This window comes from Nothoprocta perdicaria, unplaced genomic scaffold (assembly GCF_003342845.1).
Source record: "Nothoprocta perdicaria isolate Ctin4 unplaced genomic scaffold, notPer1 scaffold_0, whole genome shotgun sequence".
In the NCBI taxonomy this organism is placed as follows: Eukaryota; Metazoa; Chordata; class Aves; order Tinamiformes; family Tinamidae; genus Nothoprocta; species Nothoprocta perdicaria.
This window is the reverse complement of record NW_020454092.1, coordinates 15,847,620-15,864,619: the sequence shown is the minus strand read 5'-3', so window position 1 is coordinate 15,864,619 and position 17,000 is coordinate 15,847,620. Positions and strand designations below refer to the sequence as shown.

Genomic DNA, 17,000 nt, shown 5'->3' with positions numbered 1-17,000 from the left:
TCGTTTCCAGTCGTATCTCTGTGGTGTCAGGCAGGTACAAGAAGCTACAGGACTTGTCTCCTGAGCTGGAGGTAATTTTTAATGAGGTTAAATCTCTCTGGCTATGTAATAATGCATTTTGCTCTCCCATCAGGTACACTTAGTGGATATACTAAGGAAGTTCTGCACGGAAAAGCAGGAGCACTAAGGCCAGCTTTAGTGACTACTTAATGTGTGGTAAAACCCCTAAATTGCCAGGCTGCCTCAGAAGGAGAAGGAGCTGGGGAGTGTGGGCAGAGGAACATTGTGTGGTTTGGGAGATGAGATCTGAACCTCCTTTCTCCCACCAGCAGAAATTGCTGTTTTACTTTTTCTACCCCTTGGTAGAACAGGAGACGGGAGACTCACCTGACCTCTCATGTCGAGCCTAGCCCCACATGCCAGCTTTGAGTCCTCTGTTGAAGGATGGATCAGTTCCAGCTCCTCATCCACAGCATGACAACATCAGCTTTGCGTACACAGCTAAGAAATGTCAAGTGTCTTTGGTTCAGTTTTTCCCTTTGCCCAGGGCAGGCCCTTGACTACCTCTGCTTAACTAATCCCCTTTGCAATAATTGGAGAGCTAAAGCCCTTGGTTTTCAAAAGAATTGAAAAAAAAAAGCCTCTCTGTACAATATGAGGCAAGTTTGTTCTGTTCCTTGGGCGGGAGGATTGCCCAGTTATTCTCCAAAACATATAGACAGAAATCTTGAGGTCTTGTCCCACTGGAGTTGGACTAGAGCAAAAATATGATCAAGGCTGTGAAGGTCACAGGAAGTTAGGGGGTGACATTAGATCTCACTGTATCACTCTGTTTTTAAGGAAAAACGAAGTAAGTGACCACCACTAATTCTGGGGACCCCAAGGGGTGAGCTGAAGCACTTTCTGCAGATGTGAGATTCACCCTGATCAAGCTGCAGATGTTGCAGTGATGTGCTTCACAATTAGGAACCTCTTCGAGTTTTTATACTTTTCTTTCAAGCCTTTTTTGATTCTCCTTCAATAGAGTCCCAGCTCTTCTTCACAACTGATATTAATCTTGCTGGTCTATTGTTTACGGCTTTGTCTTCTGACCCTTTGTTCCTTGCCCGCCCTGCCACGGTTCAGCTGAATTGATTTTCTTGTTTTCATTTTGTTTTCGGTTCCTTTGTCTCCGAGGTGCCCTGCTCTTGCCTTCCTGCTCCTGTTGCGCTGCTGTCGCTGCCACTCTCGGGAGCCAGCGCTCGTGTGCGACTAGGACTTGGCTGCTGGAAACTTTCCTTTGGCACAAGGGCACCTGGGTGCAGTCCCTGCCCTGCCCGGGTTGCTCTTGTACTCCGTGTCTGCCTCGTGCCAGGTGTTGTGCACGAGTTTGTGGAAGGCTCTGTGACTTCTTTGTCTGGCAGAGGGAAGGGCAAGAGGAGGAGACCTGAGATGAAAGAAAACGTCAGCCTTGAAGAGCAGCCCTTCAGGGATTCTTTCAACACTCTCCTGCTTCTTTGGACTCGGGATGGAGAGGAGGGTAACGGGACACGTGCCGTTGTCAAAGAAAGACATGTGCTTTCACCAGTCCTGCTTAATTTTAGCTTGCAAGACATGCAGGCACAAATTGCTTTGCTTTGACCCTAGTGCTTGAGCAGACTTTTATTAAACACCTTGTGGACGGGAAGTAGAGCATGGATCTGGGACACTGTTGTGCAATGACAAGGCTGCCTTAGAAAGCCGCCCTCCCCAGGAAGGTTTAGTCTGTAGAGTGACAAATGTGGCCCTGAAGTGACACTCCCAAGACATGCCCTGAAGTGCCCAGCTCAGGGGTCAGGTACCTTACTACTTATACAGCGAATGATGCTGCGTTCCTGGTGCCTGTGCTCTCATTTGATGGTTACAGTCTTAGTCTGTGCTGCTGCTAAGCATAGAAGATAATTTTTTAACCATCTCTATTATTTCCTGTTTTTAAATGCCACAGTTCTTCAAAGAGAATGCTTTATTTACTTGAAATATTTTACAATCCCACTTCTGTTCTTTGTTCTTTTTCCCTTCCTCTTTTTCCTTTTATTTTTCTCTTTTTCCCCACTTTTTTGTCACTGTACCACTGAGGAATCAGAGGGGGGTGAAAAAAGGAGGAAACTCTAAGATCAATATCTATATCAGTGCTTAGAGTTGAAAACAGAAGGAAGAAAATGTTTGTGGGACTTCGTACAATAAGAAGCTCCCACTTCAAAAATTTCCTGGCCATGGTGCAGCCTGTAGTTAAATTACTACAAAGCTAGACCTTAACTTTGTCCAACATAAAATAGGTCTTCGGCTGATTAAAGACCAGAGGTATTATAAGCAACAACAGGCAGGACAGGTTCTCATTTTCCTTGGCTTCCACCCACCCAAAAGGAGCCATCATCAGCAATGAAAAATGTGGGTCCTTGTGATTATTAAACCTCTGCCTGGTGCCACGACACCAGCATGAGACTGGGAGGATGCTAATTCCCTGGCCTGGGACAAGCCATTCGGCGTCATCTGAGCTTTAACCACCATCCACAAAATGAGGGAATCTGCGGCAGGATCAGCAGTGGAGCTGGGAAGTGCCGTGTGCCAGCCTCCTCCCAGGTACAGTGTTTTCTAAGTGGGATCTGTCTTTTCTCTGTATTTTCCTGGGTCAGAGCTAGCGGGCTGCAGGCAGTTCACCCACCTTCCCTTGGGGACAGCATCAGCAAAGTGACCGTCACCATCCTGAGCCGAGAGCCCTGCCCCGGGCTTGAGCTCGCGCGCTCTGCGTGTCAGCCTGGCATCGTGGGACCTGGTGTGCCCAGGAAAATGCTTCCCTTTGCCATCCCTGCTGAGATCTGTACCTTTCATGCAGCAAAAAGGGCTGCTTATTAAAGTTAGATATCTCCTTGTGGTAAAGATGTTAAAATTCACTCTGACTCTTCAAGGTGGGAGTTAGACAGTCTTGGCTTGTGGTTATACATGAACTTTGATTCTTTTTCTTTTTTCATTGCCTCCTGGCCATGCTCCTAATGGCCAAGGATACAAGGGAAATAGCACCCTGACATTAGCTGGTATGGTCAGGGTGCTGCCAGCGTTGAAACCCGTTGCTGCAGAGTGCTCGGGGAGAGCTGCTCCCTGCGGGCTCGCCTGCACTGGGGACTTCATTTGCATTAGAGGCAGGCTGCGAATGCAGAGTGCAGCACATTGCTTCTTGAGCAATTCCTAGTCTGGAACAAGAGCACCTTATTCCTGCTTAGCTTAATATGCTTCAGAACAGATTCTGCAATAAGACTGTCTCCAAACAGAATTACTTTATTTCTTCTTCTCCTCTTCTGAAACAGCGACAAACCCACCTCTGTGCTTAGAGGATCCCTGGAAGTTATATCCCGCTAACTTCCTCTCCTGTGCTTTTTAGATGGAGACATGTACTTTATACCCTCCTGGAGAATTTTACCTCTTTGCAAGCAGAGATGTCAGTTGCTTGTGGCTGCCCTGCTCTTGTGAGAACTCTTTGCTCACTTGATATCCTTCTTCAGTGCTAATTACCATCACCTTTAGGATCTCTAGTGCAGCTCCATTTTCACAGTAAGGTTTTTCTCTAGAGGGGAGGTGGAGGATTACAAGATACTCTGCTGCTCAGCAGCCTGGAGCACATCTTTTAGTGGCCCTAATTTATTTCTGTAGAGCATATTCTTGTTGGGATGTGTGTGTTGTATAAAAAAAAAAAAAAAAAAAAAAGTCCATCTCCACTTGTGAGGGGCAGAGCTGAGCATTGCAGTGTTTTCCCTTTCTTCTCACTCATGTAGAGACATGGTCTTTTTTTTTATGCTTTTTTTCTGTTTTGTTTTGTTTCTTTCCTCTGTTGGAACCCCGTAGAAACAGCTACCTGACAAGTCTCCTCCAGCAGCACTGGAAGCAACTTCCAGATACACAACTTTCATCTCACATTCAAGGGGAGAAAATTCAGATGCAGCCAGCATTTTCTTGGCTATTGCATCTTCCCAGAGGATTAGTTTTTTTGTTTAATGAATCTTTCCTCCTCTTTCTTATCCAGCCTGGTCAGCTCATGAGTCACCCAGAAGTAGTCCAGGTGTTGCATCTAGTCCCTGCTTTCATTGTCTTCCAAAGCCGAATCTCTGACTTTGCTGTGCAAATGGACTTCTGTGTTTTATTTTGGTTTTCACTGCTCTTTGAGGATGATCAGAGCCACTCAGCTTCCACCAGCAACTCGTATCTAGGGAAAACAGATGCAGAGTTACTTTTCTCTCAAATGCTACTGGTTTTGCTTGTGGTGATTTTGGATGTCTTGTGGAGTTGCAAACCCAGAGCAGGCAGAGAGCTCAGCCCATCTTCAGAGAGAAGGTGGTCACGTTTAGGGTAGAACAAGGCAGGTGACAGCTGAGGTCACCTCTCATAGTAGCTGGCAGAGAAGACTAAATCAGCTCTCTGAATTAACAAGACTTTTATTTTTTCAGGTTTTGGCATATGATGGCTGCCAGTTCTAGAAGTGTCACTTTAACAGGTGACACCAGCGTTGCATGTGGGCTCTGCTGTGCACCACTCCACTCCAGGAGGTTTATAAGTGACTTTGAGTGGGAACAGGTGAGATGGGCTGCCTCACACCTATTTAGTTGATTTGAATGGAAGGCTACAAAAAATCCTATAAAAGTGAAGCAATATAAACTGCAAACCTAGTAAAGTGGAAATCAATGAAGCAGTCAAAAGGTGCCATTATAGGTGGCTCAGTGTAAGTTTTCACATATCGACAGTAGCAGAAAGCGACTACTTTGCTTGTCCCCATCGGGGGAATGAGGATGAGTCACTGTGTGAGTTTCCTATGCAGCAGGCTGTCAGGAGCCGTGGTGAGGAGCTGGGGTAGATATGTGTGCAGCAGCAATGTGCATGAGTGGCAAAGCACCAGCTCCTGGTGTCCTGCAGCACCGATGAGCACCCTTCTGAGCAGTGCATGGGTGTAGGTGGCAGCTTCTCTTATGAGGGTCTCAGAGCATTTTAATGTTGAAGGGCAAATGAGACCACCTTCTTCCCTGTGTGCTCTTTGCTGTTTCCCCTGCATACATGTCAATCTGGAGCCCCTCTGGATGAAGTCAAACAGTGTGTACATGGTTAGGCACGGGATTCTGGACCAGTTGGTCTTGCCTAGTAGACACCTCTGATAGTGGCCGATAACAAGTGGCTGTCATTAAAGATCAAGGCAAGGAAGTGGAGATGCTCCCCAAAATACTCTTGCAGCGTGGTATGCTATGGCTGAAGAAGGCTGAAAAGGCTCAAATTTGAATGGCTAACCTTCTGCAGTGCAGTTTTTGCATCACATGGCTTTGTGTGTCTGCCTGGTTCATATATTGCTCCTGGGTCTCTGCTTGACTGAGCAATACATTTGCAGATGCTGGAAACCTTTTTTAGAATGTGTTTAAAAATACATATTTTTCATTTCTTTCCTGGCATTATTTATGCAATGCTTTTTTTCTTTTTCATTGTATATTAGATTTTCATATGTAAATGTATCCTTTGTCTCCTCCAGAGAAATCCACCTTTTGCTTTCTTGGTTTATAGAACATATTTTGCTTTGACTGATCCACCATTTTCAGGCTTTCAGTAGCTTGCTGCTCCTGCAGTTAATGCTGGAAGATTCAAAGAGCACAGTGTGGCTGCTTGTTTGTGCTTAGTGAATATGCAAAATTGCACTAAATGACAAGCCCCAGAGGGAGGTTTTAGGTGAAATTAGCCTGTCCTTCCATTTCTACTGCCCATCTTTGCTTAAAGAAAAAAAGCACATGGAGACCCCAAAAGATTCCTGGTCCTGGGAGAAAGGCACTGCTGCCGAACATGGAAAAATCAACTTTGGACATTTAGAGAGCTCAGAGCTCCAGGTGAGATGATTCAGCAAAAGGTGTGAAGGAGCATCACTGTCTCTAGCTCTTCCTTGCAGTCCAACAAATTGTAGTGGTTTCCCAACAGAAAAAATCTGCCCAGTGCAGACTCTGTCCAATCCATCTCTGAAAGGAGAGGGTTTCTCCCCATACTTTATACCATTTTTAAATCTCTGCTGAGAGTCTTTTTTCTGCTGCAGGCATTTCCCTTGCACCTTTCTGCTCCTGGAAGCGTCTCTGGCCTCCACGTGCCCAGCTGTACGGAGGGGCAGAAAACAGTGGCCTTTTGCCCCGTGGTGCACTTGGTCTGATCCCAGATACAGCAGCAGTACGAGGGTAACCCGGATTCTTTCTTCCTGCAAGACTCTCATCTTTAAATAGAAAACTGGGGAGTGATTTGTCATTTTCTTCCTCTTTGCTAGTGCTGGGCAAGTGGTTGGTGCAGAGTTGAAACTCCCATTAAGGACCACGATAGAAAGACTGATTTTTTTGTTGGTTAATAAATATAGTAGGAAACAATGCAAGGATGCCCGAGTTAATTCCGACAAAGAACATGCCTGCTTAATTCCGATTCATGTACTTGGGATCTTTCTGCTTGCATGCATGTGTTTTTTCTTTCCCTTGTCATCAAGGCACATTTCTGGGTTGTGACCCTCTTGTCTTACACATTGAGGGAGGCCAGATGATCTGCTGCATATTTGCGTTCAATTCTAAGACTTAAATTTTAGCTGTATTTAACATGAGTTCTCTAAAAATCGAGGGCCATAACCCAGCTTTTCTTTTTTCTTCTTTTTTTCCTTTCTGTCTGGAGGACTCGCACTCGTGGGAAAGACAGAGTTTGAATAATAATGACTAAACACGTCATCTTCTGAAGCAATATCCTTAGAATGATTCTGATAAATCCCAAGTAATTCATTAATAGAGGGAAATGATCTGATCCTTGCAGTGTTTCCCCAGGAGCCTTTTTGTTTTTCTCCCAGGAGGGAGAGGCAGACATCATCCAGGGGCTGTCGGTAGAGTCATTTGGATGCGGAGAGAACTCCAAGCTCCTTACAGCATATTAGGAAAATTAAAGAAAACAAAGCCAACCAACAAAGCCGCCCACTCGGTGTGTGCTGTGCGCTGAATTTATGAACCCTTCGAGCAATCCTGCAGCAGCCGCTTGCTGCTGCCAATAGGGCCTTTCCTTGACAGCCTCACATGTTCACTCAAGTCAATTCCGCAGCTCTTTGCAGTGGCGCCAGGTCTGCAGGAGAATTTTATGACTGCCCCCAGGGCATGGGGGAGATTAGTTAGTAGTTAAGCAAACCCCATCAGAATCAGGGTAGTTAGGTGGCTGAGGTATGGGCTCCTTGCTGCAGAGGTCACAAAGCAATCCCTGTGTTCAGTCCTGCACTTTATACCAGACAGGGCAGCCCTGGACTCCCTCTACCCTCCTACCCCACTCTAATTTTTTTTGAATTAGCGGGAATCCCATTGCTGTAAGGAAAATAAGTGTTATGTACCATGAAATGATGGGAGAGATTAACCCAAGGTGCCACCTGTGCTCCCTGCTGCTGGGGAAAGCAGAGAGCTCCTGTGTGCACAGGGCTGTGGTGGGATGAGGTGAATGGTACCAAGGACATCCTGCCACTTCTCTAATCAAGAGTGCCTGCAGCTTGCTACTACCACAAACCCTTAAGTTTGTAGGTGTTGAGAATGAGATTTTTTTTCCTGGTTCTATTTCTAAAGTCTGAAAAGACCCACGACCCAAAATAAATTGCATCTAAGTGGTCCCTGAGGCCATAATTTGCTGATTCAAACAAATGAGTTAAAGATTCAAGCTATTAAGCTCCAGGATCTCTGTTTAAAAACCTGCCAAAGCATCAGAAGACAAATCTTGGGGTATGATAGAAGTCTGTTTAATCAGAACAACGTTGCATAAATACCTCTGTCTGGAAAGGTGATGGAGCAGGTCATTCTAGAGACTATCTCTAGGCATGTCAAGGAGAAGGAGGTGATCAGGAGTAGTCAGTATGGATTCACCAAAGGGAAGTCATGTTTGACAAACCTGGTAGCCTTCTGTGATGGGATAACTGGCTGGATGGATGATGGGAAAGCAGTGGATGTTGTCTGCCTTGACTTCAGCAAGGCTTTTGACACCGTTTTCTGTAACATTTTAATGGGGAAGCTCAGGAAATGTGGGTTGGATGAGTGGACAGTGAGGTGGATTGAGAACTGGCTGGATGGCAGAGCTCAGAGGATGCTAATAAAATGTGGTGTTCGGAGAACTTGCAAAGTGGGGAACTAAACTTGCTCTACCAAAGTGCTTAATTGGTTCTTTTGTGGTTGAAAATTTCATTAGATAAAATTTAAAAGATACCTTTTATCAATCTGGGGTGACTGTGTGAGTCGCTGAGCACATCCTACAGTTTGTGCTGCTTGTTTTTTTTTTCCATTTCCATTTCCTATTTTTTCTCTTCCTTTTTTTTTTTTTTTTTTTTTTTTTTTTTTTTTTTTTTTTTTTTTTTTTTTTNTTTTTTTTTTTTTTTTTTTTTTTCTTTTTGACATTAGAAGCATAGAGTCCTCAAGACTGCAGTTCTGAATTAGCCTGGCCAGCAATTCTGATTGACTCGAAGATTTTCCATCTTAGGTCTGCAGAGACCAGTTTTTATGAAATCCCCCGAATCTTTGGGATAGGGAGGTAGGGAAAGGACAGTCAATGGTATAGCCCTCCTCTAGTAGTAACTGGGTAAGATTAGAAAAGTTTCAGAGTTTGCTCAATACCTAGCAAGCCTTTTCGCTTTTCCTGCCACATTTTCTAGTGCAGCCAGCACCAGTGGGCTTGAAGAGTTTGTTTGAAAAATCCATCTGCTGGTTTTGGCCCTAATGATGCTAGTTTTGCTGCCCGGCAAACCTGGCTGCTGCTATCTCAAGTTGAATGCGTTAAAACAGCAGACTCTTGTAGTGACCTGCCAGAAACCAGCAGAGCTAGAGACCAAGATCAGGCACTCTGGCTCATGATCCCTTATACTGGACACTGGAAATGCCAAGTTTAATTGCATCTTACTAGCAATATATATGTATATGCATCTTTTCACTGCTAAATCAGGATATTGGTCTTCATCACAAGAGCAGCAGTCAGTCGCGTATCCTTCCAAAGCAGATGTGAATTTGCTTACAAGGGAGAAGCCACAGCTCATAAAAATACATAGGAAATCCCAAACACTCATCACTTATCAACTTTTTACACTGAATAGATTCTGTGTTGCTATTGCCAATTTGTGGCTGGCTCAGTTCCACCCATCTCCCTTTCTCCACATGGTCTTGCTGCTTCAAATGCTTCCAGAGCACGAAGCTTTGGGATGTGGCTGGATCGATGCGATGTCTGCATGGCCTAAATGTAGGTAACCAGCAAAAAGAGTGAGTCTATATACAAAATATAAAAATAAATAAAAGGGTGTTTCCCATTCTGGTGCATGTCTTCTGCCCTTAATCAACAGGATCCCTACTGAAGTGGGCAAGAAGGTCTGGCTAGTGGCATGGTATGGCTCATCATGCTACCCGGTGGTCCCAGATGTTTCACTATGGCAGATTGTCTCCAAATCTGCCTTGAACTTACAATCTTCTTGTTGTATGGTGCTGCAATGGCAAAAACATCTTCTGCATCCATCCAGCGCTCTCTTCCTTCAGATGCTTTAGTGCTTCAGCCACGCTGAATATTACTGTTTGTGGGACACTGTGCTAAGCGAGAGGGAGGGAGAGGAACAATAATTTCTTTAACATTCCTTAAATCAATTATTGCTGGTTATTGCTGGTGCTTGTTAAGCACATTAAAGCTCAGGTTAAAACCCACGGTGCCTTACTCTGCCGTTTTAAGCATTTGTTGCTGGTCGTGGCCAATGCTGGTGCACGCGGCCCGAGCAGCCCCGGGGTTCATTCCGGAGCTGACCCGAGCACAGTTTCCCTGGGCTGGCGGAATGCAGCATTCCCAGGGAGACCGGCTCTTTTCCATTTATTTCACTGCTCTGGAAACGGGCCTAGCTGTAATGGCCTAGCGTATCTTAAAACAGGGAAATTACTAATTCAAGTCACTGAGCGTATTTTCATTTTAAAGGAGTAACAAATTAAATAAACTCCCTGCATTCTGCATTTGAGACCTCAGTGTTTCATCTGCTGTAATCTAATTCGCCTGTTCATTTCCTGCACATTCATTTTATCCCATTATTTGAGATTTCCTTTGCTTTTTTTAATCCTGTGTTTTGAAGAGACATAGAGTTACAACAGAGAATAGATGAGAGAGAAATGGTAAATAAAAGGAAAAGAAAATGCTGCAATACTGATGTTTTCCTCATCAATCTGCTTATCACAGCTGAATCCTTGAAGCAGCTCTTTTGTTTCTTGTTGATTAAAATTTCTTTAAAAAATGTGACGTGGGGCCAAATGTACAAGTCTATCAGGGACTTTGTTTTTATAGGCTTTACCGTAGCACTGATGGTTGCTGCTAGAAATCAACTTCTCAGATGATCCCAGTCATCCCTCACTTCTTGGTGTGCTTTTAACCAGCTGCACTTACTTAAGTCTGATCTTACTTAAGCCTGAAGTATTTACTTGTCTAGTAGGGAACAAACTTCAACAATGAAATAAAAACCCATCATCCTAGGAGGATTAATTAACCATTCTCAGAGTTAGATCAACCCTAATCAAGAGTGTATCTGATTTATCTGGTCTAACAAGTACTTCGTAACACCCATCTCATGTGTGTGCAGGTTGGCTCCTGCCCTGCCATGGGTAATTATATATGCATGTTTTTTTTCAGTGGATCATCTCTCTTGAGAGTGCTATGCCCATTGGGTGACATTGATAACTTTTCTGTATTTTCTAATGTTTTTCATCATGTGGCCCCCTCAGGTCTGTGCAGGCCTCTCTCAACTAGTCTTGGGGGAGGTTTTGAGCACCAGCCTGCAGAAAGCATGAGGCCCTGGGACCACACTCAAAGGTAGATTCTGACAATTGCTTACTAGTATCTTGGTGCATCATATTTCACCCCCCTCTGCAGAAAAGTTTCTCTTGCACCTGTGCATGTTGAAAATGGCTCTAGATGGAGATAATGAGAAATACCTTGTGTGCTAGATCATCCCACCCTTGTTTAAATGCAGTAACTGCTCAGAGATATATGCATGCACATATATACCAGGACTCAAACCAGAAACTCAAAACAGTTAACTGAAGTACCTGGGGCAATGAATTCCCCTTCACATAACACTGGAACAAGCCTATCCGCTTGTTCCTGTTGCAAGTGCGTTGACAAAAGTTACTCTAGAATAAATTGGGCCTGATCTCATTTGAGTCTATACCGTTTAGTAATAACATAAAGAATGTAGGCTTTCCCTCACTTCATACTTGCAACACTGTGTAGCTTGTTTTCTTTGGGGAAAAATAGATAATTTTGCATCAGTCCTGTTAATCCATGTCAGTTTCAGAATGTGATGAAATTACTTTCCCATGGATCCAAGGCACTTCTGGGAAGACGAGGCAACTAACAAAACATTCTCTTCCATATCAATATCTGTATAGGGTCCTCCTATACAGATATTAAAATGACTGCTTCCTCCCTTGCCCCCACCCCAAAGCAAACAAAGAAAAAAAAAAACAAAAAAAAATTCCAGAAAGCATAAGTTGAGTTTGGAGTTGAATTTTAGGGATTAAGAGTAGTACCCTTGGGAGGAGTGGGGCCTCTGCAGCAACCCTGTGCTTATGGATAACTCCATGTGATGATCCTTTGCAGGGATAATTTCAGGGACAGCAGGATGCTAGATCATGTCGATAGCCCTGCTGTGAGTCAGCTCTGCTCATTTATCACCATTTGCTTTATTTTTTTTTTCTTCCCTTCTCTTGGCTGCTGTGGGATATTGGAAACACTTCAGAATGAGGCATGATTGGATCGTTTCTGTCTGTTGGCCTGTGCTGGAGGCCGTGCTGAGACCGCAGGTACGTGGTCTGTGAGGACCACGCTCCTATGGAGCTGCTGTGACCCGTGGTGAGCAAGGATCAGCTTGAGTGTGACGCCTTCCCCACCGCAGAGGGAGGGATGTGTTCTTCACCTGCCAGATTTGATCCTGCAAGCCCAAGAAAAAGACCAACGGCTGAAAAGGGCCCCTTTGATCGAAGGGAGATGCTTTTCTTTTTGACTATGCAGTGGTACAACAGTGTCTTGCTGCAGCCCAACACTATAATTTTTTGCTTTCTCCTTTTCAGCAGTAAGTATACTGTCTGAGTGATTTTCTTGTGTCCTTTAATAGGACTTTTCAGAAGTTTTCTACAGACTTGAGTATTTGGGACTCCATCTGTATTTTTTTTCCAAAAAAATACCACTTCTTCCTAGCTAATATTTAACCTACAGGTTATGGTAAGCTTGGTGCAGGAGACCTGCAGCTATTTTGTATTACAAAATGGCTTTGAAAATATAAATCACTTCTTTCTTGGCTTAGACTAGACACAGTCCAGGATATGTTTGCATTAGCAGTTGCCATATTGCATTAGGATCTGCGGTGATTAGATTTTCACTACTAGGAACAAGGAAGATGTATTATATAGTTATATAATTAAACATACTGTCAGGCTTGGAGTGAAAGGATGTGGTGATGGAAACAGGCTTTGCTTTGGAACCAAATGTGGCCACCAGTCATCTCAGAGATGGCAGGAAGTTTGAACCGAGTTTAAAGGTGTTTATTTGGAAAACAGCCACAGCAGAGGAAATCATGTGAGTGGAGATGCTTGGGCGTGTTATAGAAGAAGAAATGATCAATTTCTGCAGAAGGCAAGAGAAATTGGTGTTTTTAGCCTCAAGAGAGCAACAGTAGAGAAGTGGTTCTGAGTAGCTGAGATTTGGTCCTGATTTAGCAGAGTCTTAGTGAAGCTCTGTTCACCAAGAAGGACTGCTAAAACAGCAACAGATGAAGTTTTGGATCCATTATTCTGTGTATCCAACTGCCTGCTGTTGTCAGCATCGTTTTCCCTTTTTCATCTTTTCAGTTCTTTTTTTTCCTTTCCCTAGCAACAGTGAAGAGAAGCTCCTTGAACCTAGTATAAAGACTCCAGTTGACTTTTAGCGGACTAGGGATAAGTCTCTCCCTATGTCATGGCTGAATGCTGATTTCTGAGCTGCTCTGGTTTCAGGCAGTATCTGCAATTGCATGTTATTATTTGAAAAATAATGTTTTTAATTACTTTCTAGAGAGGGCAATACCCAAAATAATCTATATTGTTTTGCTGCTTTTAATTGGGAAAATTTTCCACACTGTAATGTGTCTGAGTAGGCCCATTTCATTGTGTTCCCTCTTTTATTTCAGTTAGTTGGAGAGCCAACACTTCATCCAATATTTTCCTTGTCCTTTATCCATAGGGATTTTCTCAAAATAATATTTGACGTATTTTTCATAGCTGATGTACTTGATTCGTATTGGATTATTTCATTTGACCCAAAATGGGGCTGCGGTTTGAAGACCCAACCAATCTGTGGGCAGCCTTTTTTTCCTTTAATAGCAGACTAATTGGCAGACCAATTAATCTGCTCATCTGTGAAAAGAAAATTTATAGCAATAAGTAGTTCTATTTCCAGAAGTCATTCTCTAAAGTAACATTACAGTGGCCTTGTTTACTTCATGCCCTGCAACACGATCCGGTGCCTCAACGGTAGCACAGGTCAATTAGTGGACAAATTAAGCAATTATTAGCCACTAACAAGGGTGACTGGCATCATTACCCTTCCTGTTTACCAGCAAACTGTTATTTTAATGCAAAGATCAACAAATAAATTAGGGCATCTGTTGTATTGCCATGTCTGCCTTGAAGTAAATGATATTAAATGGGCTTTGGTTGCTGCCAAATTCTTAACCCCAGCCTAATGAGATACACTGATATGTCTCTTGCTGATTATAGAAGCTGTAAAATTTAGTTTGTATTGATTTATTAACAGGAGGACCAAGTTCCCTGGGATGGTATTTTTTAATAGTCTGATATCCATCTTTTTATTTTAAATGTTATTGATCCAGAGACCATTGAGCTCCTCTGAAAGACAAAATTGTATACTAATTCTATTGATTATTTTGATGCTTACAATAATTTTACGGTGAGGCATGTTTGTGTCGATATACATTTTTGTTTGATGCTTCTATTGTGCTCTACAGAGCTGCTTTTACTTCCAAGTCAGACTTAATTATTTTAACCTTTGCTTGGTATATTCATCATTGGGTGAGACCTTCTCTGATTTAAGCAGTTTATTTCTCCTAAATAAGAAAATAAAGTAAACTGGTTAGGTCTGGGTGGACTCGACTGCAGTACCTTCTAGTAGCTCAAGGTATGTTAAAAGGTGCTGTCTGTGTTTTGCTATTAAGTTAATGGCTGTCCAAGATCAGTCCCACCATTTCAGTCTGGTGCAAGGGTGAATGGTGCAGGGCAGACACTTGCCCAGTGCACATTTTGCCTTGCACATTACGGCACGTTCTTGGTTGATGAATGATAATTCCCTGTGTGAAACTGGGAACTGTTTCTAGTTGATAGGATGCCTTTGCCAAGCTCTGTGAACGAGGCTGTGTTGACACCAGGAGCAAATCAAGCAGCACCTTTGCAAGCCTCTTCCCCAGCATTGCCGCTGCGGAACAAAACTCTGATGCATCAGACTCTCGTGCTATGTTCTGCATGAAAAGCTGTCAAGTTACCCCAAATGCTGGTGGACTTCCCTGCTGCAGGTACCTGCTTGTGGGTGCTGGCAGGTCTCCTGGCAGCCCTCTTCCATCAAGGTCTGTTTCTATCCTTTCAAATTATCAGGACGCTCACTGCAATGCGTTGTGGCTGCTGGGTGGGTCTGCGTGCTCTGGGATGAAGTATGTGCTGGACCAAGTTGGCTGTTTTGCATCTTCTAGGAAACTTGAACTGCTGTGATGTTTTGAGTCTTAAACCCCTAAGTTCCTTAATACCAAAAGCAGTGTGCTGCCTTGGGGAGCTGCAACCTCGGAGCAGGATTGCACTGCTTGGAGCAGTTGTGTGCCCTCCAGGTGTGCTTGCTGGGGATTATGTTTTAGATACTGCCAGAAAGCAGTGAGAGCAGCAGTTTAACATAGCTAAGCCTTTCATGTTTGCATACAGCTAGGAAACCTGGTTATTCGGGATCCAACTGTGTCCCTGCCGTTTCTGCTTGTTCTTGCTGTTGTGTAATGAAAAAAAGACACCACCAGCCAAAAAGCAGATCGATGTTTGACTGCCTTCGTTGTGAGGAGGTAATTGCAGAACCATTTCCCAAGAAATATAATTATGTGTATGCTAATTTGCCTCTGAGATTCAGGTTCAGTCTCTTCAAGTGGAAGACCTAGTTACAGAAAGGGACTTACTCCTCTGCAGGATTAGTCACTAATAGATGAAAAAAATTGCTGATGTTTAGAGTCAATTATACCTTGATCATTTTAGACATTTTAAAAGCCTTATTTTTTTCCCTGTGTGCCTCGGCAAATTCAGTCCAGCAGTAGCATAGGTTCAAATTTATTAGTATTTGAAATACAAAATTGGGCCTTAGGAAATAGGGCAAATGGAGGAGCTGTGCAGAGATTCTGGGCCTGTCTTTAATGTGTCTTTCAGTCAAGCTAAAATCCAGTGTGCTTAACCTGGCATGTACCTGGTTTTTAGTTTGTTTGTTTTAAAATATTTTGATTATATTGTTAAAAAAAAAAAAAAATCAGTTTTGAAGTCAGTTCTTTAGACTGTGCTGTCTTTTCTGTGCTGAGTTATTGCTTGTTTTATATATATATATATGTGTGTGTATACATACGCACATGTATGTATGTACATATATATATGTATGTATGTATTCCCTGGGGCTTTGCCCTGTCCAGCATTAAATGTTCCTGATGACGGGATTCCACTCCTCCTGGAGAGACAATTCCACAGTCTAATAGAGCTTACCATTAGTGAAATTTTACTGATGATCAGCCTTATTTTTTCTCTGCTTAATTTTATCCTGTTACTGAAGCGTAGTGATTGATTTATTCTGGGGAAATTCAGTAAATGGTTCCTGCTTCACAGGATGGACCTTACAATAAATAGCAAATTGTCATGACCTATCTGTGGGTGTCCTGAGATTACACAGGAACTCAATTTATCTTGACATTCATTCCCTGGGAGCTATTTCTGTCAGTGTCAGCTCAGTGGAGGAAGGAGCGGTGGCTCTAGCTGCCTCCTGCCCCAGCAGCAGCCTTGGAGCAAGGAGATGTTCAGGAGCTCCCTGAGCGCCAAGGCCAGAGGCAGGTCTTGGGGCTCTGGTGCTGGTGTGACCTGAGGAAAGGCACTTAGGGATCTGCCTTTTCTGTCTTTTGTCTTTTTTCCCGTTAAGGGAGCTGCACTGAGGGAAGTGGAGCAACTCTTGAGGTTTATGGGTGTACAGCAAGGGAGGAGGCTCATCTGATCCATTCTGGATAAGCTCTTATGCTGTGCCTCATTCAGAATTGGTGACACCCTCCCTGTTAGAGGGGCTGCTTATACATATCCACATTTGTGGGTGATCTGATTTCTCAACTCGGATGTTCAAGGGAGTCTCAGGTACCTGCTGAAATGCAATTGAGGAGCCTCAGCTTGCCAAATCACTACTTGTGTGCCCGTGGGCTTGAAATGTAATGTTTGAGGTTGAAGTTAATATGTTTTTCTTTAACATTGGGCTAGTTCAAAGGAAACATGGTTTGCTGAGGTTCAGCTAATGAGCAATAACTTGTTCTTTTGTGGTGACTTGACTGGACTTGATAATGTGGCAATACTTCTCTTGTGTTACCAGAGTAGACCAAAGTCATTTATCCTTAATGTTGTTATTTGTGGAGTTTTCAGAAGGTGACTAATGCTGTGTGATTGAAAATTGTTGGAAGCAGGAGCATGAGCCAAGAGGAACGATCATTTAATCTTCCATATGTGAAACTTCAAAGATACCTGGGGATTGTTGGCACTGTAAGCTACCCTCTTCACATTTTTTATTTTGTTTCTTTCAGGCATAATTGATTTCCTTGTGAGCCAGCATCCCATTGCGAAAGTACTGAGAGATCATTTGGTCTTCAAGATTGCACCCATGCTCAATCCTGATGGTGTATACCTAGGAAACTACAGGTATGGTGTGGA

The 17,000-nt window shown here is 43.4% G+C and overlaps 1 protein-coding gene across 1 annotated transcript in view; it reads left to right on the top strand.

The window, feature by feature from the left end:
• LOC112959750 (cytosolic carboxypeptidase 6-like) overlaps window positions 1–17,000 on the top strand; it is a gene marked incomplete at its 5' end in the record, with an annotated part of 175,890 nt that overhangs the window by 56,702 nt on the left and 102,188 nt on the right. The window contains one exon of the mRNA XM_026053846.1: window positions 16,874–16,988. Within this exon, the coding sequence (XP_025909631.1) occupies window positions 16,874–16,988 (115 nt within the window). The remainder of the gene's footprint in view (window positions 1–16,873; window positions 16,989–17,000) is intronic.